The following is a 25,157-nucleotide window of genomic DNA, read 5'->3' as shown; positions in this document are numbered from 1 at the left end:
TCTAGATGAGGCATATTGGAAATCAGCAACTATTTGTCTTTTCAGTGATGATTCAGCCCTGAAGCAATACCTCTTGTTTAAAGGAGAAGGAAAGGAAGAATCACAGAGGGGCACTCACAGGAAAAGTACCCTGGATTCCAAGTGCATTTTTTGAGCAGTCCAGGATAGTAGGTAAGCGACTATAATTACTGTGTGGGGGTGTCTAACATCTTGTGATACTAAAATATACCCTATTAATGTTTGTACCTCATTTATTTTCCATTAACGAGATGAGAGTAAGTGGTCTCAACATAGACTGTAGCATTAACATTCTGTGCACACATACTAAAATGTGAAAGGAAGCAGCCACAGTGCTTGCCTCAGAAGCATCTCCCATTGGCAGTTGTTGAACAGCATCCATAGAGGTTTTAAAACTGTGCTTTTTTGCTGCAATCTACAGAGAACAAACCAATTCAGGCAAGCATTATGGCAGTTCCCAGATTAAGAGACGTAAATACACTATGCATAGCAGCAATGTTCCATTCACATAATACACTGTGCTCTCATTCTCTGCTTGTTATTTAAGTAAAGACATGTAGAAAGATAAAATCTGCTTTAAAGGGTATCCACCTTAATGAGAAAATAACAGAAGTGCAAGAAGGTGAATTTAGGCTTAAATGTTAATTAAAATGTTAAATATTAGTAGGGTGTACAAAAAATAACAGGCTTGCCTAGGATGACAGAGGTTTGCATGTCCAGGACAAATAACTAGATAATAACACCCAACTACATGCATAGACTATATGCTATGAAGAAATGTATCAATTGCCAAAACATACAGAAGATGTACATTTGGGCTAAATGTAGAAATATGACATTACTCATCAGGTATGTTCTGCAGGGTATAGCCAGTAGTTTGTGTGGTGGTTTCTATGAGATAGATCAGAGACAGATACATACCATATAACAGTCTGTAGATTCAGTGCTCCTCTTGGACCAACCCAGATAGAAGTATAGTGACCTGCTTAATTATCTGCTCTGTTTATATAAATCACAGCGGCACCCCCACCTACCCTTGCCCGGGACTTTATACACAGACGCTGTCATTTCTGCACTCTCATATTGTACTTCCTTGTTTCCCTTTTCTTTCTTGCAGAGACACGCCTCTTAAAGGGGCAGAGTGCAAGATTTCACAATACTGACATTAGACACACACCCATGTATATAGTCACAACTCTACTTCTCTGTCCCAGCTACCACAGAATGATTTGTGTTGGGGAACTTTTTTTTTCACATACATAATGCACAGTTTCTACTTTCTATCCTTATTTCCTGAAGAAAAAAAAAAAAAAAGCTTATTCAGGTATGGAATCTATTATCCAGAATGCGGACCTGGGGTTTTCCGGATAAGGGGTATTTCTCTTATTTGCATCTCCATACCTCAAGTCTACTAAACAATTGTTTCAGCAGTAATTAAGCCCAATATGACTTTTGCCTCCAATAAGGATTAATTATATCTTAATTGGGATAAAGGTACTGTTTTATTATTACAGAGAAAAAGGAAATCAATTTTAAACATTTGAATTATTTGAGTAAAATGGAGACTGTGGGAGATGGCCTTTCCGTTATTCGGAACTGTCTGGATAATGAGTTTCTGGATAAGAGGTCCACTACCTGCAATTTTGATGGGCACAGCACACACAAAAAACATCCATGGCAGTGGCAGCCCTAAATAATGCCACACAGAGGATATGTTGTTGGTGAGGTTATTTTTGAGGGAACTATTGAACTCTTACTTCATCGCATGTGAAATCTTAATTACTGCTTTTTTATTAATTTATAATAATAAATGTGGTCTTCATGGGGGAGCAGAAGTAGGGTTATGGTTCTACAACGTTGTAATTGGTATGAAGTTTTAATATACTGTGTATGTGTGAAACACAAGGAGGAGTTTTGCTCATAAATGACCACTGTGATCTACATTTTTCTCTCTGAATTAAATTTATTATATGGAAATATATGGGCTATAAATAAGGAGGAATGTAGCCAGCCAGTCTGAGACATAGGATTAGCACCTTTTTGGTAAAATTACATTGCTGGTAAATTTGTCATTTTGGCCCTGGTGCTAGTTGGTCAAATACCAGTCAGCTGGCAACCCTAATGAAAAAACTGGCAGCTGAGATTCAAACTGTAGGCTGTCAGTAACACCTGCATAGCATTTAGGGGAAAAATAAAAATAAACATCTCCCTTTACATAAGACAAAGGGAAAACACGGACTGTATATTTGTCAAAGGAAAAAGGCCAAAATGCAAAGTTCACATCTCAGAATTTCCTAGGTTCCTCTTTAATTTTTCTTTTGTATGGGTACAGAAAACAAGCGGAGTGTGTATGTTTGCTGTGAGAACAACATTCTTTTGTGCCTTCACGAATATTCTTTTTTGCAATTAGCAACTGTTGCTTTTTTGTGTTTCAGTTAAAGAAGGGTTAATAATTTCCCTTACTTGTTCTACATTCAGGGACCTTGTAGGCGGAGCTTTCTCTACTACTAATAGGTAAAACTGGTAGAACTATGCAGAGCAGCCCGGGGAAATTCCCTATGTAAAAGTCTGATCATTTCACTGAAACATGTGACTTGTTATTTAACGCCTTCAGAGTCATCCGAGTGTGACTGAGAAACTTTAGAAACAGAACGTAAAGAAAATAATGGCAAAAAGTGATAGGTGAGACAAATTACAATGACTTATGCTGCTTGGATTGTATGATTTACAGGGTTGATATAGGACTGGGGTTCATTTCTAAACACACTTGGTAAATTTGCAACTGGACAGTAACCCATAGCAACAAACCAGTGATTAGCTTTTCTCATCCAGCTGCAGGTAGAACAATAAAATAAAAAATATGATTGGTTGTCATAGGTTACTGCCCAGGTGCAAATATGACCAGTATTTATATATGACTTTAATCTCTTCACCAGTGCTTTCCAACTGACAGCCCTCTGTGTGGCCCCCCTCCTGTCTGGCTGCTTTGATATCTTACCTTTATGTAAACTTTTAATGGTATCAGTACTGAGATTAACTGCCCCTGCGTTTTTCACACCTCAGATTAAGACTGTAAACCCCCTGTATATTGTTTAAACATGTAATGTTTACACCTTTTGATCCCTACATTGTTCGATCCCTATATTGTTCAACCCCTGCAGTGTTCACACCTCAGGCTCACACTGTAAGCCCCCCACATTGTTCATCTGTTAACACCTCAGCATTGTGTCACTGCCCTATGCTGCCTGGCAGCACATGGCACACACAAGCAGCACAGGACAGGTAGAGAATGGTATACACAGGCAGGTTAGGTTAGGTAGATTATGGCACACACAGGCAGCATAGTCCAGGCAGGGTATGGCACACACACAGGCAGCATAGGACAGGTAGAGTATGGCACACACAGACAGGTTAGGGTTGGTAGATTATGGCACACATGGGCAGCATAGTCCAGACAGGTTATGTCACTCTGGCTGTGTGCCATACTCTGCCTGCCCTGTGCTGTCTGTGGGAGGTGAACCAGGCAGGGGTTTGTTCTGGGAGTCTGTTAGCATTTGGAAATATTCATTATATGGCCCCTAAGGTGTGTAATTATATGCAGGGGGTTGCTGTGCTATCCACAGGGGAGAAGGAGGCATATGGATTTAAGGGTATGGCTTAATATGACATAATATAATTCTTTCACATATGAATGAAAGGTGATATCTCTACACTGAGCACCAACCATTTGGGTTTTTGCTGCTCTACCACCCACCATTAATGTGGGTATGGTCTTAAAAGCTCTTGTGATAACATGGGTGTGGTTTGAAGCGGGTGCAGTTTAAAAAGGGGAGTGGTCAAAACTGGCTTCCATTAGCGGCCCTCCACTATGTATGCTAGAGAAATTCTGGCCCTCGGCACCATAGAAGTTGGACAGCACTGTCTTACATCATACCTGTGTGGACTGTCACTTCCTGGAAATCTTATCTGGTAAGACTTGGTATATCTACAGAACCAAAAGAGTTGGGTGTGCACATGCACCAAGATGACCTGGTGGGGAGGATCCTGGAAAGAAGTTTGAGGATGCAGACCCCTGCTCTGCCTTACTTACCCTAGGCCAGAGTATGAGGTAAGTAATAAAATGGAAGAATGACTTCAATGAGGTAAATTTAAAGTCACTGGGGGTGCCTAACAAACTGGCATCCTGCAGCTTTCTATTTATTTTATAATGGATCCATGGGGTGGTGAAATATTATGAATAAGCATACAGTATGCTAGATTTCATTCCTTGAGCGAGAGTTTCAGCCTCTCACTTGGTGTTAAATGGGTAGTTCATGACTAAATTAACTTTTAGTATAAAGCAAACAATGTTACTCTGAGACAATGTGTAATTGGTTTTCATTTTTTATTATTTGTGGTTCATCAGTTATTTAGCTTTTTGTTCAGCAGTTCTCCTCTAAGAGGGACACACAGACCATCACAAGATGCTGGCTCAAGGTAAAAGATGTAAAAGGGCATGCGCAGGGCAAAGCCAAACTTTTAACAAGAAAGTTGCCATTTTCACCCTACTGCGCATGCCACGGCCCCAAGATTTGAAAGAACAAAGACAGAGAAGAGGATTGCTGTCTCGCAGCTAGACCGGGCTGGTGCTGTTTTCTCCTAACAGGACCACCTACCGGGGTATAAGGTAAGCGATTACATTCACTTTGGCACCCCCAGTGATTTAAACTTTCCTTCTCCTTTAATAGCTAATGTATTATGATAATTCTGTTGGTTAAGTATTCATTCTGCAGGTATAGTTTCCCTTTAAAAAAAATAGATGAAAACAAAAGTTTTATACTACAAAAAGCTTTATAAAAGCTGATAAAACAGAAACATTGTATGTTCATATTTTTCCTTGCAATATTTATAGGTTAAATAGTTCACAAAAACTTGTGGCAAACAATAATTATGCAATGAAACATGGCAAACACCCATGATTCCAGCTACTTTTGAATAAATATTGTAGGTTTATTGTACCAGATTCCAAATAGAATGCAATAGCATCCTTTCCCATGATTTAATGGAGCACATGTTCATGGTCCAGTGAAACATTTATTTGTATGCGCATGTTTAGGAACACAAGTGCTAAGTGCAGCAAGACAGGTACCCTCAACAACCAATCAGACCTTTACTTTTATTGTCTAATTTGTAGTACACTTTTAAAGCTGTTTAAACTTAAAGCAGGTCTCAAAAATATGGTGAAATTAAATACATTTACCAACCTCCCTTAAGCTCACAGTGTAATGCAATCCCTCCCTCACCCTTTTCCACTGTGAAGTGATGGATTCTGTGATTTGAAGTCCTCTGCTTTCCATAGTGGGTGGTGCACAGATTCTCTGGAAAGCAGAGGGACTTTTAAAGGAACAGTAACTAAACTATAGTGTACTTTTGCCCTGCACTGGTAAAAGTTGTGTGTTTGTTTCAGAAACACTACTACAATTTATAGAAATACCCTGGTGTGTAGCCATGGGGGCAGCCATTCAAAGGGAGAAAAGGCACAGGTTGTATAGCAGATAACAGATAAACTCTGTAGAATACAGAATGTCTTATCTGTTTTCTGCTATGTAACCTGTGCCTTTTCTTCTTTTTCCAGCTTGAATGGCTGTCCCCGGGGCTACACAGCAGCTTATTTATATAAACGGTAGTAATGTTCCTGGAGCAAACACCCCAGTTTTACCAGTGCAGGGCAACAGTAAATTATATTTGAATTACTTTAAAACACTTTCATTTTGTGGTGTGTTACTGTTCCTTTAAGTTCTAGAATTCCTTACATCACAAGGTCAGTTAAGAGTTGGCATGACACCGAGTCTCCAGCAGGGTTGGGAAATGGTTTATAGGAGTATCATGGTTTCCTTTCAATCTGTGGAATCAGGTTATTCTCTGTAAAAGAATATACATTTATATTTATTAAGTGTTCTACCTAAACCCAACTAAATTAGCTCATGTCAAAAAGGAAGTATTTTTTTCTCTTTAAAGCACCTATGTTAGGAATGCAGCCCAACAATGTAAAGGCTACAGGTAAGGCTGAGCAGCTATCATGGGACCTGCAGGCCCAAACATAGGGGGAGCACAGAAAAAACAAGCAAGCAGGTAACTGGTTTATCTTTAGAAATTCCTGAGATTGAAAGGATTATGCTTTCTGAGATCAAAATAGGATAAAATCCTTAAGTGTAGCCTTGTCCTAAACCATCCCCTCCCTTGTTTCAGTAAGAGTCATTACATATAAAACTCAAAAGTACATGTAGAGTGCAGGTGAAATATACCCTAATATGTGTCAATCTCCGAAGACACAAAACAAGAAACATAACCTGCATATTCATCCTCAATTAGTGCCACAGTCGCAACCCAATTTTGATTTCAGTTTCAATAAGCTCCAAAACAGATGTCTTTCTCATACACGTGGAGGCAAATTTACTAAGCCCCAACTTTTTTTCATTTTTTTTAATAAAAATTTGAATAAACTCATTTTCACAAATGGCTGACACTTATCAAAAATTCTGAACTGAAAAAGCACATGCGGGAAAAAGTCACAAACTGACTTTCTGGACTTGTCGCACAATAACCATGACTTATTCAAATTGTTGCACAAAAAGCAGCATTAAAAATCTGAAAGCCTCTAAGAATTCAAAGCAAAGAAAGATTTTCTTTTCTCCAAAAAGTTTTTTTTTGGTGACTTTAAACCCTAAAAAATCTGATTTGGAAAATAAAAATCCAACCGTTAGTAAATGGCCCCCATTATGTATAGTACTGTACAAAATGCCATATTATACAATTACTTACAGTACATGCAGATTATGCTGTCTAACAAAGCTAGAAACACTGGGGTTTCCCCTCAAGATGGACGCTAATATGTAGTCTGAGCAGTAGTATAGGACATGCATCACAATTACACAGAAATACATGAGTATAGGGAAAATAACCCACACCATGAATGTGCACTCAATTACCAATTGTACTACTTCTGGGTGCGTGGGCATGCCACCATTAGACATCAGTTTCAGATAGAAATTGTCTTACACTCACCTATTAAGCAAGTTTGCCACAAAGAACAACATTTCAGGGATCTACACAGCCAAAGGTAACAAAACAACAATATGTTTAGATTTTACAGTAGCAGTATGTTATCCCTTGTGTATAAGGTTCAGGAGATATGACAAGTGAATCATTTAATCAGTTTTCAGTAGTTATTGATAAGGTAATTGTAGTTTCTCCAACTGGCACTGCTAGGGACAAGCAAACTTTTGTGCTGGTATAATTTTGTGAGGAGCAGGTAGCCTGCACAAAACCCAGAGCACAATCAGGACCGACTCAACAAACCAGCTTAACTGCAATGTAAATTTGCCATCCCATTAAGTTGTATGCATTTCTGCAAAATGTCAAGGTTTCACTGCTAATATAATGCTAACCTTTTATATGGGCTTTGCCACATGGGTTTTTTTTTTCCTTTTCAATGCAAGGTTATCTTTGGAAAAAGGCACGTCAAGTACAATAAGATGTTATTTTATGTATCTGTAGTCTAAAGGGTGGCATACTACTAACATTTTCTACATGTTTAAATGCTAATCTGCTTCTGCAAACTGTCGGGTCAACTTTGGGAGGGTGATACGTATTTTTTGTATTTGCAATTATTCAAAGGGAAATTTTATAGGGCCCCCTCAGGTTGGTGTTTTGCTTTGCTCATATATGCACCTCACAAAAGACCAGGATACCAGGAAACTGGAAAAATTCAGACTTTTAGATAAAGAGTAACTGATCCAGCTTTGTCTTCTGGGACCATGAAACTAGCAGCTTATTTGTAAATGGGCCAAAAAACAATGGACTACACCTGGGATCTGCCAGAGGAGAAAATTTTGTACCGGGTGTATTGGACTACTTCTTAAACGAAATGCCGCCTAATACTCATCTAAGTGCTTTGTTCTCACAGCGCACCAAGCATGTAGAACTGCCTGAATCATGCTCCCAGCTGATGAGTATTCTCTGACATTTATATTCTGATATGCTCCTGAAAGAGAAACAGCTGCAAATCTTGTATACTATGTATTATATACAGACTCTCTTAAATTGCCCAACACAGTTACTATACCACTATACATTAAAACTGAATTTAGTGTTACAAGAGACAGCAGCTGCTTGTGGTACAATATGTGTGCTACATGCAAACTAGCAAGGTAACTTTGTTGGGCCGGGCCCCTCTTCAAAAAAAATCTTTTGAAGGGGCCCAATACGACCAGTTCCTCCTCCTCCCCCGCGCCTTGCGGTCAGGGCCCCCTTTATTACACACCACCCCCTGCGACCGCGGGGTCTGCTGTATAGATAGTTATGCCACTGATAAAGTCACTCCTATAAAGAGTTGGAGTTTCACTCACCGATGTAAAAAAGCACACAGATATTTATCTAAAAACACAGTTTATTGAATAGTTTCCACATTAAACTTATCCACCAGTCAGCCTGGGAATAGGGAGAATACAAAGCACAAAAACAGACTTACATTTTTTTTCCAGTTGTGAAAACATTGCTCTTCTTGTTGTTGTGGTGTTTGAAAGGTGAGGGGAAGTGGGAGACCACGTGTAAATGGCATTTATATATGAGTGTTACATATGACAGGAACATTTTTCTACACAACGGCATCATTCATCCAATGGATGACATCACTCCCGAAACAGAAATTATACAAAATAAAATTAAACAAGGAAAAATAATACCAAAACACTGCATTTCAGTGGTCAAAGTGCCATATAAAAGCTGATGTACTGTGCTGATTTATTGCAGAGAGCACAATATTAGATTGGTGCTCACTTTCCCAAAATATATGCTAAAAAAATGAAGGTTCCCTGCAGGATATGATCAGAAGAAAAGGAAAAACGAGTGAGACCAATTTATGCAGGAGACAGACTTGCAACCCGTATGTCACCAGAGACAGAAGTATGTAGTATCCCCCTCTGGAACAAGACAGAAAGGGAAAGATACTCTCTTTATAGTGTAAGATTTTAACTTAAACACATAGCTGGCTGGTTACAGAACATAGCCTCTTTGCATATATGCATTATATATAACTTGGAGCTGACACACTGCTGCCTCAGATAAAAAAAAATGGAATTTCTCCACAGTCAACATTAGCTATAGCACCACTAGTGGCTTCACATGGTAATGTTATTTATGAAGAAGCTAATGGTCATCTTTACTTTTTAAGCAATATGGCAACTCCACAAAAATGCATAGCAGCAAATATTTAGAAAATGCATGCTCTGTACACATAAGCAGCTACGGCAGAAAATTCCTTTATACATATTAATTATTATTGCAGGTTATCACAACTCAAAAGTTTATAGCTAGATGTTTTCTTGAAGTAAGGGGCTTCTATTGGCTGAAAACCTATATAAGATTCTTTCCATACACTTACATTTTGGAACACTAGTATACACAAGTATATAGTTACTCTGAGAGTAGAGCAGAACATCATATATTTCTAATTGCATGCACTGCTTTTGAGATGTGCTTGCCATGAATAGCATTCCAGATGAACTCTATATTCCTCACATTTTACCTAACTGTTTGCAAGGAAAATGTGCATTCTTCTGTTACAATAAGGAGCATACTACAAAAATGCCTTTTGGTAGCGGTTATTTTTTTTCACTGCAGGGGTGGGTTCCATATGAACTGCATGCACTACCCCTCTAAATGCCTGCCTCATCCATTTATCTGATGTAACATATCATACTCTAATATTCAGTTCTTACACTATCCATTTTAATCACTATTTTAGGGTATTCAGATTATCAGGAAAACCCCAAAGCCCTTCTTGCTATTGCTGGCAGAACAACACACATTATGCAGGTTAGAACTCTCCAACTGCCAAATAGGTCACAGACTTGAGAATAATCAAAAACTTAAAGGTCAATCTTGAGTTGAGTCTGCTTAGTGGTGACTTGTTATCTGGTACTATAAGAAATAAAAAGCTTCACATATAAACAAACAATGGCTATAAATTGTGATAACGTGTTCTTCAAGCACCATGGTCTAGTGAAAACCAAACTGTGGCAGTGCATTTATTAAACAAAAAATCTTATTCTGGTTATATAAAGTGTTGTTTTAAATTTCCCAGCATTCTCTGTTAATAAATTGCCACAGAGTAGCCATCATTGCCACGTGCAGCCTATAGCCTTATAGCTATGCTAAGTGAAATATTTATTAAGTGTTGTGTGTATTAGGTAAATCGCCTAACACTGAGAATGCTACTGTATCTCTATGTAGTGTCAGGTTAGTTTAGCACATTCCATTTTGTTTCACCTGAGAGGAGAAAGATATAACTGCTGCTACTCTGTTACATTTACAGCTTTTGATGAAGTATAACAATGTAATCCCACAACAGGGTGATAAAACAATCACTTTTCCAGTGTTATTCTGCATGACATTTCATTAAGGGACATTATTTAGATTCAGAATGTTACCTAAAAGACTCTCATAATCACAGTTTATTTCCAACAAATTCTCATTAAGAAGCCTTTTTTTTGCTGATTGAGCTAAATGTGTAAAAAAAGACAAAAATGTTTTGCCTTAAATCTGGCCTGCAGGTTTGTATCAATACAACTGAACAGTACTTCCCTACTGTGTAGATACTATACACAGAACTGGTCCCTTCTTGCATGCTAATGGTTAGAAAAATATATTGCTGCTGATGGTGTGGCTCCTTTTTAATTGTGAAGCACTGAGAATGTGATAAAGATTGCTCAGAAGATACCTACAGCATTCCAGCTTGCTGTGAGACTTCAGGAAAGTGCCTGTAGCCATGTTTTCCTTTGTGGCTGCTTATTAAATTAACTTCCTTTAACAGGAATACTAAAAGTCTGAATTGTTAGAGCTGAGAAAATCAAGAAATTGATCACAAAAGCTCTTCATTATTTAAACCCAAGTATGGATAGTCAATTTGACTACCTGGGTAGTACAAAGGGCACATATTGCAGTCAAGGCTTCAGTGAAGGGTAGGTTATTGTAACTGTATCTGGTGGTGGAAATCATTTTTTTGTAACACGTTAACATTACACAGGACAAACTGAAAACCAACCAATGCCAAGTCAAAGAAAGTCAGGCTCCCATCTACTCATCCTTAAAGGAGAACTAAAGCCTAACTAAAGAAGTAGGGCAGAAATGTTGTACATTAGGTTTTGGGTTTCTGTACCAGCCCAAGGCAACCACAACCATTTAGCAGGGTAGATTTGTGCCTCCAAAGATGCCCCAGTAGCTCCCCATCTTCTTTTCTGCTACTTCCCTACACATGCTCTGTGCTGTTGTCAGTTACTGAGATTAGGGACCGACTCAAAATATACTGCATAAATAGAATATATATGTAACCGTAAAAAGCTGATTAGTAATTCATTCAGCTTCACATTACATGACAGATCTAAAACCAGGGCATCTGCATCAAAATTGAATTATCAGCCCTGTAGCATCATTTTATATAACAGACAGCCCTCATTTTCTGCTTGATAATTTGCAACGACCCCTAAGCTCAGCTTCTCAACAGCCACTCAGACCACACTGAGCATGTGCACTGTCCTGGATAGTTTCGGGGGAACTCCTGTGTCAACTGTAACAACCTATATCGTTACTACTATAAATATAATGAAACATTAAGCTAGTGCAGTCAGTTTATAATATAAAATATGGCATTTCTAGCCATATTGATTTTTAGGGTTTAGTTCTCCTTTAACTGAATTGCAACTTTCCAAACTGTTTGTTTAATATGTTTAGCTGCAGGTTCAACCTTTTTAATCAGGGCTCCCTTTAGCTGATACCAAGGTGACAGATATAGGAAAACATTGGTTGTCTGTAATTAAGCAATAGTTCAAAGAATATCTAGGGGTACAAATATGATACTTCTCCCCAAATATCCCCTCAATGAATGAATGAATCCTTACTAAAAAAAAAAACAGCCCTTTCTTGGCCTTACCCATTATAGGTAGTTTTGCTAAAGGCAATACATTTCTATTTTCATGGTTAATTTAAAGCAGTTGACTATGTATTCCTATATATAACAGACTATGCCCTGTTTCAGTGAAAGCAAACTTGACCTAAAGAAACAGTGTAATTTATTAGTTCTTTAGGTGCTATAGAGTAAGTAAACCTTTTTTTCTACCTCTAAAATGACTTCCTTTCCCCCTTACACTCATTCTCATGTAAATTCTGTATCACAAACATATTTCTCTGCTACTTCCTAGTCTAGTGTGAAGTTCCACCCCCTTTTGTTTGCTGAGCACTCTTCCTCTCTCTGACTGTGTTGATGGTTGAAGAGGTGTCAACTGCACATGCCTAATTGATTCCATTGGAGCAGTCGAGCAAGCATGCGCAGTAGACCCCTCTTAGACCATCTTCACAATCAGAGAGAGTAGGAGTGCTAAGCAAAGAAAAGGGGGTGGGGCTTCATGCTAGACTAGAAAATAGCAGAGAGAACTGCTTGTGATACAGAATTTACTGAGACTGAGTGTAGGAAGAAAGGCATGTTATTCTAGGGGCTGTATAGTCTCTTTAGGGCCTTTTATGATAAAGGGCTTACTTATCTTTTAAGGACTAGAGCCACCTGCAATGTTGGTTTTCCAACAAATTGTGCGCTCAGGGCCGGGACTAGGGGTAGGCAGAAGAGGCATGTGTCTAGGGCACAACCATGGAGGTGCAAGGCACGTACTTCATCCTTTGCCTACCCCTAGTTTGGGCCTTTGTTCCCTACTGCTGCTTGTCGGCTCCTATATAGTGTGCACTCCCGCCACCCCCTGCAGAGCCACCACGAGTGCGTGAAAGTGTGTGCACATGCACGGTGACTCTACAGGGTGGTGGGGGTAGCACACACTGGAGCTGTGCCAGGAGGCTGCCCAGGTGCCCAAGGCTTGGTCTGACTCTGTGTGCACTGTTAAAAGATGGGAATTGCAGGGAATTCTCCATTTGCAAGATTAAACTGGCCTAAAAATGATATGATGAATGATATAGGAAGCCAGACAATTTTTAAAGTGTTTTAAAGTAATTAAAATATAATGTGCTGTTGCTCTGCAAAAAAACTGGTGTTTTTGCTACAGAAAAGCTACTATATAAATAAGCTGCTGTGTTGCCATGGGGGCAGCCATTCAAGCTGGAAAAAATGAGAAAAGGCACAGGTTACATAGCAGATAACAAGTAGATAAGCCCCATATAATGGGGGTTTATCTGTTATCTGCTAAGTAACCTGTGCCTTTTCTCCTTTGAATGGCTGCCCCCATGGCTACACAGCAGCTTTGTTTATATAAACTATAGTAGTCTTTCTGAGGCAAACACACCAGTTGTAGCAATGCAGGGCAACAGTACATTATATTGTAATTACTTTTATACACTTTCATTTTTTGGTGTTACTGTTCCTTTAAGAGAAAATGAATTACATGACCCTCCCTTTATAACACATAGTCAATGAGTTTTTGTATTTTAAAAAAGAGTAAAGAATTCAACCTCAAAGCAAAATTCTAAAATCAAAACCATCTTAAGAAGTTTATATCTAAATGGCATCCAAAAACCAAATATGCTATCAGGGCCAAGTTAATGTTGTGCTCCTTTCGTGTCAAATTGGGGGTGTCTACTACTGCTAAACTATAGCTCCAAGAATCCCTCAGCAGATGGAGCAAAGAACATTGCAGCTGACTGGGCTGCTACAGCTACGATATATCTTCTGTTACAGAAGCATCCTCCATATACAAGGAGGTAAGTACAAAATCAAAGCAACGTCCCTTGCTGGATCAAAAGCAATTAAGGGTGAAGACACACTGAGCTACTAGTAGCAGCTACATTTTCATGGCTACTAAACTTCAGAAAATACCCTGCCATAGACAATACTGAGAATTGCCTCTGCTAAAACACACGTAGAGACAATTATCAGTAAATCTTAGTAGCTACGACAAGTAGCTGCTATTAGTAGCTCTGTGTGTCTTCACCCTAAGGGCTCTGGCACACGGGGAGATAAGTCGCCCGCCACAAAACTCCCTGTTCGCGGGCGACTAATCTCCCCGAGTTGCCTTCCCCTGCCATCCCACCAGCGACAATGTAAGTGGCCGGTGGGATGGCACACGCAGCGGCGCGATTTCGCACAAATCGCCGGAAAAGCCTTGCAAGTCTTTTTCGGCGATTTCGCGCCGCCGCGTGTGCCATCCCACCGGCGACTTACATTGTCGCCGGTGGGATGGCAGGGGAAGGCAACTCAGGGAGATTAGTCGCCCGCGAACAGGGAGTTTTGTCGCGGGCGACTAATCTCCCCGTGTGCCAGAGCCCTAAAGGGATTCCAGCAGCAGAAATAAACAATGGCCATACAACTGAATAACAGTACTGCCAGCATGTATAATAGAGAGATAATACAGGAACCAGTACAGATAAGTTACATTTGCATTGTATGGTCCTGTACTAGGAGAGCTTCTTTGCTTACCATGTCTGGAACAAACTACAGGCTTGAAACAGCTACTGTTGCCCTGGCAGAATCACTTAACAGACACTAGGCAGGCTATATGAATCTAGAGCCAAAGAAAGATCCTTAGAAACACCACCTGTAAATACAGGATCATTTAAGGCATATGAACCATTCTTAAAGATTTTAGTAACTTGTCAAAAATGACAGCATAACAATCCCTTATATAAGGGAAAAAGGTTTATAGCAGTGACATACTTTGTGACACAACTGTATGGCTGATGCTTAAAAACAACATGTGATCCTAAAAACTTACCCTGGTCAAATTTTGGTGCAGTTGCTACAGTTGAATCCTAACTAGTAACTAACACAGGGACAGTTTCATACACTGAACAATATTTTGAACCCAGTTGGTAGCTCATGTAGTTTAGCTTTGGAACTGTCCCATTAACTGATTAAACGTGTGGCTGTCCTTTGATCACATTGCTACACAAGTCGGACTGACCGCTAACGCATTAAACATCATGCTATCCATGCGGTCACTTCTGTCCTGAGTTGGACTGACCAATTAAATAGCTTGCACTAAGCTTTTTCTTCTTTTTGGTCCTGTATGGGACTGACTCCTCCTTCAGTTTTATTTCCATTTTAATCTCTCCCCTGCCTTTATTTTAAGGCTTCTTATGACCCTCCAGTCTCTATTTACACACTGAAGATTTAACATTGATTTCACAGTGACGTCCCCACACCCAGCCTCACACCGGACAAGACTTGTCAGGAGGCTGCTGACTGGATGTAGAATTGACTCCACTTGCAGCTTGGGGCCCAGATTTGGGGAACACACTAGGTTTAGGCCTTGTGGCTGGAGGTCGAGATGGGGGAAGCCGTACAGATTTGGCAGTACGGAAAGAACAGGTGATATCGCTAGCTGAGCTGGAGCTTCGCTGGAAACTAGGTTCCACATCCCTCAGGGACTGCGCATGGAGGGGGCTGGAAGGCTCAGAATTAGGGGCAGCCACAGGAGAGGTCTTTAGAGGCTCCAAGGTGTCCAGTACCACATCAGGGGCATGTTTGGCATTGCTTTGGCGCTCAAGCTCCCGGAGCTCATTAAGGGCAGAGTTCATGGTAGCTTCAATGTCCTGTGAAGGATAAATGGAGGAGAGAAAATAATTATTACCATATATATAATAGGTAGTATTACCATTATCTTGAATGGTGTTGCAAAAAAGAATTCAACCAACTATGTGTTTAGGCCCTGTTACTACTAGGCAGTGCCAGGAAACAAAATTGGCGAATGTGGTCCAGATAAAAGCCTATTGGTCTACCCGCCAAGGCCAACATACACACACACGCATACACACTGAGCAGTCAATTGTGTAAGCAGCATTATCCTGATATTTCTCATCACATTGCTTGTTTTTGACTTTACTCCATACCCTAAATAATTAGTTTGTTACTATGGGTTTAGATCATTATGATAAGAAACCTTTTTATTATAGTAGACAATGCGGTAAGTTTTCAAAATAAATAACATAACACTTATGAATATGAGTCACATTACAAATAATATTTTAACAGGTACAGCTGATTGCACAAGGACCTTCTACTATCATGAGTTCAAGTTTACATTCACTGTGAAATTATGTGAAATTGTACAGCAAAGCCAACCACTGACTTCTACCTGAGCAATGACTTCTGGGTCGAGTGGGCGGTGATTGTTGAAGCTCTTTGACCTTCCTGCAACCATTGCTTTTCGTATTTGAGGGCTATCCACCCGGTTCTTGAGAGACGAGTGACGACTAATGCTGCTGACTGTGCCATGTCCACTAATGGAACAGCGGTCTGGAGCCTCCCTGGAGAAATTCTGGCTCATGACAGGCTGAGATGCAGGTCGTACTGATCCTCCAGGAGAGGCTGGCTCTGATGTATCAGAACTAGAGACACTGTCACTCTGCCGGAAGGTTCTCCGAATATTTCCAGATTCTGGCCTCTTCCTCTGCCTGCAAAAGGAAGATTCGAAATAGGTAGGTTCAACTGGAATATACTTCTGGAGGACTTATTAAGTGTATACACAAATAGTCTGGAAGCTGTTTAGTCTGTTGTTGATTTTATTACATTGTGAGGACACCCCCTGCATTGTTCCTTCTCACTGATGGACATATCTAAGTAAGCTGTGATTAAAATGTATAGGTAACAAAGCACAGTCTTTGTATGCTGAATAAATTCATTCCTATACCAAAAGACTCTTGCCACGAGTCAATATAAATACTGTTTATATTTTTAGAATAGGCCTTTCTGCGTCTGCAAGACTATACTAATGAACAGATCCAATAACATGTAAAAACGTTTTTTTTGTTTAAATTTAGGTTTCAGGTAAAAGGTACTAATTTTGAAAAGGGAAAATCTTTGCTGGAGTAGTTTTGTATCGATGTACAGGTATGGGATCCCTTATCCGGAAACCCATTATCCAGAAAGCTCCGAATTACGGAAAGTCCGTCTCCCATAGACTCCATTTTAATCAAATAATTCAGAATTTTAAAACTGATTTTCTTTTTCTCTATAGTAATAAAGCAGTACCTTGTAATTGATCCCAACTAAGATATAAATAATCCTTATTGGAAGCAAAACAGTCCTATTGGGTTTAATTAATGTTTTATTGATTTCTTAGTAGACTTAAGGAATGGAGATCCAAATTACGGAAAGACCCCTTATATGGAATACCCTTGGTCCCGAGCATTCTGGATAACGGATCCTATACCTGTATTTGTAATGGCAGGCTGGATGGTTTTTAATGTTTTCTGTTTATGAGAAGGCTACGTGAAAACCTAAAAATGTCAGTGCTACTGAAAGTCCCATTTCCAGCTCCTTTGAAAGCCCATGCTCCCAATGACACCAGACCAGTTTTTTTATAACAAGATTGAGGGCTAAAGCTGGCCATACACGTGGCGATCTGACAATGTTTCGTGAGACCATCGGTTTCGTACAATATTATCGGTGCGTGTATGGCCACCTTAAGGGAGTGACATGATAAGCAAGGTTGTGACCAGACTGCCAGGGAGATAAACTAAGCAAGTTTGTAAGTAGAGGAAGATCCACTTCATCCAAGCTTGGTAAGAAAAGTCAAATAATACATTGAACATATGGTTACTTGGCAAATAGAAAAGGGAAAGAAAAAAAAAAACCTTTACCAGAGGAGTGGGGTTTATCAATATGTGGAGGGAAAAAAATAAAAACTTTAACTTTTTTTTTGGTTCTACATCATTCATAAATTGCCTTATAGGTTCTGGCACAGTGACTGACTGGCCCACAGGGATACCAGGGAAACTCCCAGTGGGCTCAGGTGTCAGTGGGCCCTCCTGTTGCTAGCCATTTGGCCTGCTTCATGGTCATTTTCTCTAAGGGAACAAATCGACTAAATATAAAGAAGAATAGATTATAGCACGTAAAGAAAAAAAACTAGGAAAATATATAGACTAAGTAAGAAGTGGATGAAAAATAGTTTGAATAGTGGTCTACGGTTCTCTGGTGGGACTCTGGCATCCCAGTCCAGTTCTGGCATGAGGTTTCAACTTACTTGTTGATATTAGCAAGGTAGATATCAGCCACGTGGCTCCCTGCGGCACAACTGAGAGTGGCTCTTGCTGTGATTTTCTCCTCATGAAGTGGCTCAGAGCACTGCTCAGGTTCAGATCGAGGGCTTGACCTCTCGCTTGAAGGGTCTTCACTGAAAAATAAAGAAAAGAAAGGGCCCATGACATGCTACTGCGTTCTGTAAGTACAAAAAATTTTGGGGTTATAGTTCAGCACAAATACTCAGAAGTATACGGCTGCAGATTCCAGGAGTCTGTGAACCACCCTGACAGTATATCATATGATCAAAAAGCAAAGAGGAATCAAACAGCTCCAGGTAGCAATTGAAAACTGCAGTGAATTTAAATTCACTGCAGTTTTCACTTGCTGCCTGGAGCTGTTTGATTCCTTTTTGCTTTTTGATCATATGCGTTCTGTAAGTAATAACATCTTCCACTGAGGTTACAACATTCTGATTTCTCAGCAGCTAAAATTGTAGCTACTTGAAGTGCTGCACACAGGTTTCTAAGGGCAAAGACGACAAAGTCGCAGCAACTAACCTCCATACATAAATATACAAGTCGGCGCTACCACTAGGTACAATCATCATTATGGTTAGCGGTGGCGATTAGTTGCCACAACTGGATTTTAAATTGTAACTAATCGCCCCATCTGTCTTTGCCCTAAAGGGACACTAAACTAGTAAGTTAGGAGATAAGCAGCATGGCAGCTTTGCATATGTAAAATTAATGTTTTAATATTTGTGCTGTGAAAAAAGCGTATATTTTGGTATATGTAGGGAATAATGTAAGAGCTTATAGTACAATATAAGCATTAGAAGTCACCAAGGAGTTTCATGGCCATATAAAGAGAGAAGACAGGAAGCAGCGTCCAATGAATAGGGTTTCTGCATTTTTGCCTATTGTTTTAATAATAAAAAAATCTATGGTTTTTGTTATATCTTGAGCTTAACAGGGCAAACAGGGAAATGGAAGCTGCATCATATTTGATACCAGAGCAGAGTCCATTATGGTAATCTGTAGCTTCAATGTTTGTTTTCTCTGTTTAGCTCAAGAAATAACAATAGGCAAAAAGTATGGTCAAGCCCTAATCATTGAACTCATCTTAAAAAAGGGGGTATACTGCAACCCAAAGTAGGGTTACTTTTTTTTAAATTTTTTATAATACAGGTACACAAGTATCACTATCAAAGAATCTTGTGGCACAACTACGTGTAACTGAATACACCACTAAACACAGTTTATAAGGATATAGTTAAATATTTATTGTGGCATTTCTTATAATATATTCCACTTTAAATCATTTTCTGCAGCACAGGGCTTAAAACCAGATGTTGGGGCCGAAGGCATAAAATATTTGCACTAGTTATAGGCCGATTTATTTCCTGACCCACCAATCACACAATCTTTTTATCTATTATCAAATGTTCAAAAGAATAATGAGAGTAATTTCTGATACACCTTAATCCAACATAAAAACAGAAAGCCCTACTGTATGGCTCATTTTTAGCCTGGCAAAACACAGCAATAGAACACAGCAGTAGCTGCCACATTCTTGAAATTTATTAAACTACAGGCCATGCAAGAGGCATATACACTTGAAACACAGCAAATGTAACAGAAATATAAAATTCTGAGATTCTAAAACCTTTGTAAGCCAGAGTAACACACTGATAAACCTTACTTCTTCCCTTGGTATCAGAGCCATCATCTTTTTAAATTATTAACTTTTATAGACACCCTGTCCTCTCACAGTAAGCTCCCATAAGAGGAGCTCATTTATCAAACAGTTACAGCACACTGAATGACAGTTTCCGGTGTGGGCAATATAACTGCCACATAAAGCCCTGCCTGCCTAGGTTAACTACCCACAGTGAATGAATCAATGATTAATTTTCTGAAAACTGCCAGTTTACCCCCCCCACCCAAAGCACAATTTTAAGCGCATTTAAGCAGACTGCCGAACAATAAGGGGCAGCACCGAAGTAGTGGGGCTGAGTACAAGTGCAAAGAGTGGCTTTATACACAAGTACTTTTAAAGACTGGTCAGTGACCAATAACTGCAGTAAAATTTGCACCAACACAACTGTGCTTTGCAGTCATAAATAATCCATGATGTTTTGCAGCCAATGTGTACAAGCTGTACAAAGAAACTGAAGGCGCAATATAAATACTATATATACAATACAATATATTGGCACAATATAAATACTAGGAGATAAAAGAAAAAGTAAAGCACTACTTTAGTACTCTATGAATTAAGGTATATAAAACACTAATCATTGCATCTACTGACACCTGCTGGACTCTCTGTAGAACTACTACACATTTCACATTCTGGGAATAAATGAAATCAGTTATACAGTCATTCATACTGCCATTCACAAAAAATGTTTTGCATTTGGTTGTGCATCTAGCTCTGAGAATACCCTTGCCAAAGCTGTCTTATGGCTGATCTTTAACTTTGAAAGATGGTTTAAAGAATAATGGTCCACTGGCTTTTGATCTGATCACAATAAGCAAGTATGTATTATAAGCCTGAATGAATATGGAGTCATTCTTGAGTAACCTAAGGCGAATAAAGTAATTTTAACACATTCTTTCCCAGGAAACTATCATAGCTGTAACACCCAAAATCTGCCAAAGCGAAGTCAAGAAGTACACTGCTGATTTTAGCACATACCTTCCAGTTAGTATCCTCCTGCTGCTATATCCAGTGCTGTTGGTATGGTAACCTATATGTGATGGGAAAAAAATAAAACATTTAATAAAACAGAAAGTAAGTTAGCAAAATTGCATTAATACATATAGCATTACATTCATGAATTTCATCCATTACAGGATTTACATATCATTTTGATATATCCACTAACACAGTACAGTATATAGTATGTTTAGTATATAATGTGTATACAGTATAGAAAATGTCAGGGGCATTTCTGTAATTTCCATGCCTGCTAAACAACTTTTTTAACTGACAGAGAAAAAGGAAATAACTTTTTACAGGAAAACTAAATTTCACTAAAGGGTTGAAATGTTCTGTACCAGCACAAAACAACCGCAACTCTTTAGCAGGGAAGATCTGTGCCTCCAAAGATGCCCCAGTAGCTCCCCATCTTCTTTTCTGCTGATTCACTGCACATGCTCTGTGCTGCTGTCACTTGCTGAGCTTAGGAGCTGACTCTATACTGTATATATGCATACCTCCCAACATTTGAAAAATGAAAAGAGGGACAAAAAGATTTGATGCGCGCAGCGCGGCTAATTTTTGACCACGCCCACTTTTGTGGTCACTCCCCAATTACCACACCCCATTTTTTTTTCAAAAAATACTCTTTTATATAGTTGAAATGGTGGGATCAGACGCAAAATGTACTATACCCTCATACTGTACTGCCTAAGGAAAACAATATAACAACTCCTACATATAAAATACAAATATAGAGAGAAGGCAGTCAGTTATAATTGAGTTATAACTATGTACCATTTTTGCCCCCCCCCCATACACAGTGCCCACAATGGCCCAATAGACAGTACCCCCATACAGAGTGCCCCCATAGACAGGACCCCCATACACAGTGCCCCCCATAGACAGTACACCCCCATAGACAGTGCCCCCAATTGACCCCACAGACATTAGCCCCCATACACAGTGCCCCCAATAGCCCCCATAGACAATGCCCCCCAATAGCCCCCATAGACAATGCCCCCCAATAGCCCCCATAGACAATGCCCCCAATAGCCCCATAGACAATGCCCCCAATAGCCCCATAGACAATGCCCCCAATAGCCCCCATAGACAGTAGCCCCCCCCGTACACAGTAGCCCCCCGCTTACACAGTAGCCCCCGCCGTACACAGCCGCTCCTTCTTCTGCGGCTCTGCTCCTTATGCGGCAGTGACAGGCCCTTTTATAAGGTTGCGCCCCATGCGTATGGCGTCATACGTACCCAGGGGCGCAACCATATAAAAGAGCCTGTCACCGCTGCACAAGTTGCAGAGCAGCAGAAGAAGCCGGCGTTGCCGGTACAGCCAGCGCATCCCGCTGTGCTTGATAGTTCAATGAATGTCCTGGAAATGCGGGACATTCATTGAACTATCCGGGACAGCGGGATGTGCTATAAAAACCGGGACTGTCCCGCGGAAAGCGGGACAGTTGGGGGTATGTATATGGAATATAGAAACCAGCGCAATTAGCATCAGACCTGAAGCATCATCTTATATTGATAGGCTAGTCTCATTTTTTGCTTGATGATTTGCAATAACCCCTAAGCTTAGCTGTAACAGCTGCTCAGAGCACACTGATTATGTGCACTGGCCCACAGTTCTAACAGAATTCATGACAGGAAGCTCCCGCGACAACTGTAAGACCAATATAATAAATACTATAGAGATGGTGAAACTTTAAGCTAGTGCGGTCAGCTTAATATATAAAATATGGCATTTCTAGCCATATTCATCTTTGGGGTTCAGCCCTCCTTTAAGAAAGTTTGAAAATATTTGGACTGTATGGGAGATTGCCTTCATGGAACTTGGATATCAGGTTTTTGGTTAAAAGATCCCATATCTGTATTTGAAAACCAACAGAATAAATCTAAATATTTTAGCAATTTATTGGTAAAAACTCAGATAACATTTAAAGGACAATGAAATGTTAATATAAATTAAAAGTAAGTCTAAAGGCATTCTTTTTAAGTACTTACTGCATATCTAAATTCCCAGATCCCTGCTTGCTTCTCTGAGATATGGTGCTGGCAGCCTACAGCAGTGTGAAGACTACAGTGACATCACTGAAATCTCTCTGTCCTTCCTGTAGGCTGCCAGCAGCAGCCTTCCTATTCTCTGAGCATGTGTGTAACTTGATCCTGTCTCCTGAGCTACACATGCCCACCAGCCAATCAGAAGCTGATCTGGCAGAGGGGAGGGGGGGGAGGGAATGAAACACATGTGCAGTATGAAGCAAGGATGGAAAGGAAGGGAGAATACCTTTTTAGAGATGGCTGCCTGTTCTAGAAATGTAAAGTAAGTCTGACTGAGTAAATATTTGATTAGGTGAGCCAAAAGTGTGGCTTTTTTACTAAACAATAGGAGTACTATTGGGCAGTATGCTTTTTAAATTTTGACTGGGGCCCTACAGGCATATAGGTGGCAAAGCAGGTGGCAACTTTGAAACTGACTGCGTGATTGGTGTACATCACTGCTATATGTCACCAGAAATTGCAGTTATACTTAAGACTTTTTTTGAATGGCTGTTAATTTGTGTGAGAAATGCAGAACTAATCTGTGCTTTCTTGGAGAAGGGGTTGCATTTGTATTTATTGTGATTTACTTACCTCCTGCTGTTCATACAGATAAAAAGGGAAAATCCCAAAAAAATGTTGTACTGATACATTTGCCAAATAAGAGGTACAGGTATAGGATCCCTTATCGGGAAACTCGTTATCCAGAAAGTTCCGAACTACGGAAAAGCCTTCTCCCACAGACTCCATTATAAGCAAATAATTCTAATTGTTAAAAATGATTACCTTTTTCTCTGTAATAATAAAACAGAACCTTGTACTTGATCCCAACTAAGATATAATGAATCCTTATTGGAGGCAAAAATATCCTATTGGGTTTATTCAATATTTAATAAAATTTTAGCAGACTTAAGTTATGGAGATTCAAATTAAGGAAAGATCCCTTATCTGGAAAACCCCAGGTCCCAAGCATTCTGGATAACCGGTCCCATACCTTGTACTAACAAATTGGTTTTCTACTATTACCCTGCTTGGAATCAAATCCATGCCCACAGTAGTAGTATAACTGGGCCACACAGCAGTGCAGCGTTTAGCATTGCTACCTTGCACTGAGTATACATTTTTTATAATGCCATGCTATGTCCATATGGTAGCCATGCACTTTTTATACATAATCCTGCATTTATACAGTCGACTTACCTTCACCTACAATAGTTTTTTGAGAATATAAAGCTGCCAAATATTAGCTGCTGATTTGGTCCCAGCCCCATCAGACTCAGTTCAGCCAGCAGATTACCCGCCCATTTATGGGTTCTTCCTAGTGGCCTGCCTAACCGGTATATGGCTGCAAATTGGCCAGACATCTGTTAGGCTGGTTAGTAAAGGTGGCCATACACGTAGAGATCCACTTGCCTGGCGAGGTCACCAAGCGAGTGGATCTTCTCCCGATATCCCCACCTACGGGTGAGCATTTTGGATAACAGGTCCCAGCCATACCTGTACTGGGAAAGTTCATCCAGCTACATACTACATTGTAGTGGTCATAAAAATATGCTGCAGCAGCCATTTAACCTTATTTCAATCTCTTAAGTTACTTTCCTTCTGCTTTATCATCCTTCTCCTCTATGTCTAATCTTGTTTTTCTTATTCCCCTATGAAAAAAGGCCCTCTCTTCCAATGCGGCTACCATACTTGTTATGTTTAACACCAGCACTGTCTCCCTGTACATTAGGGTGTGCTGCTCTCTGTCACAGCAGTGCTGACAAGAATTTTTATCTTTGACACTACCACTGCCAGCTGCATTATGTTACACTAATGCAATCCATACTGGATTTGCAGCTGCACATACAGCAGCAGTATAGCTTTCGCTTGTTATTTAAAGAGAAATCAGCAGGCAGTAAGAATGTATGTTACAGTTAAAATTTCCTGTCGGCACTGTAATAAAACAGTGCACCCTAACTGAGAGAAAGTGCTGCAGTTTAATGGGTAGAGCGTGGTTGGGGATGCATAACTGTGGTAGAATCGGGGAGAAGAAATTAATTGTGTGCCTGCTCTAAATAATTTTATCAACATAGGTACAGAGTGCAGAGTAACACAACAGTCTAACATCTTGGCATATTACAAATTTTTAGCATAGTAAAGACATATAGGTAAGTATAAATGTATAATGTTATGTTTATCCATTTGACTACCTTTAATTAGAGCTTTTACATCCTTTGCTTCCCACTAGTCCCTGAATAATATAAAGTTTCTTGCAGCAGAAAAAAAGGCATTTTGTTGTCTTTTTAATTGTCAGATGCCAACAGCAGAAAGAAATAATGGTACAAATAAAGTACAAGTAAAGAGAAATACCATCTGAAGTACCATCTGAATACCCGTACTA

The 25,157-nt window shown here is 39.7% G+C and overlaps 2 protein-coding genes and 1 long non-coding RNA gene across 6 annotated transcripts in view; 1 reads left to right on the top strand and 2 right to left on the bottom strand.

The window, feature by feature from the left end:
• The window catches only part of ikbke (inhibitor of nuclear factor kappa B kinase subunit epsilon), a 41,965-nt gene extending 40,838 nt beyond the window's left edge, over positions 1 to 1,127 (bottom strand). For all 3 annotated transcript variants that reach the window (XM_031896876.1, XM_031896873.1, XM_031896875.1), the window contains exon 1: positions 940 to 1,127. The gene's annotated coding sequence lies outside the window, so the exon portion shown is untranslated. The remainder of the gene's footprint in view (positions 1 to 939) is intronic.
• Positions 36 to 16,128, top strand: LOC116408840. Its single transcript, XR_004221300.1, has 3 exons — positions 36 to 171; positions 4,010 to 4,684; positions 16,025 to 16,128. It is a non-coding gene; the product is annotated as an uncharacterized LOC116408840 (long non-coding RNA).
• Positions 14,731 to 25,157, bottom strand: part of srgap2 (SLIT-ROBO Rho GTPase activating protein 2) — a 108,133-nt gene continuing 97,706 nt past the window's right edge. For both annotated transcript variants that reach the window (XM_002940508.5, XM_018091543.2), the window contains 4 exons: positions 20,720 to 20,771; positions 18,021 to 18,170; positions 16,128 to 16,446; positions 14,731 to 15,585 (listed from right to left, as the gene is read on the bottom strand). In XM_002940508.5, the coding sequence (XP_002940554.1) occupies positions 15,202 to 15,585; positions 16,128 to 16,446; positions 18,021 to 18,170; positions 20,720 to 20,771 (905 nt within the window). In that variant the 3' untranslated portion in view covers positions 14,731 to 15,201. The remainder of the gene's footprint in view (positions 15,586 to 16,127; positions 16,447 to 18,020; positions 18,171 to 20,719; positions 20,772 to 25,157) is intronic.

Source organism: Xenopus tropicalis, chromosome 2 (genome assembly GCF_000004195.4).
Source record: "Xenopus tropicalis strain Nigerian chromosome 2, UCB_Xtro_10.0, whole genome shotgun sequence".
In the NCBI taxonomy this organism is placed as follows: domain Eukaryota; kingdom Metazoa; phylum Chordata; class Amphibia; order Anura; family Pipidae; genus Xenopus; species Xenopus tropicalis.
This window is presented reverse-complemented; position numbering and strand designations above follow the sequence as displayed.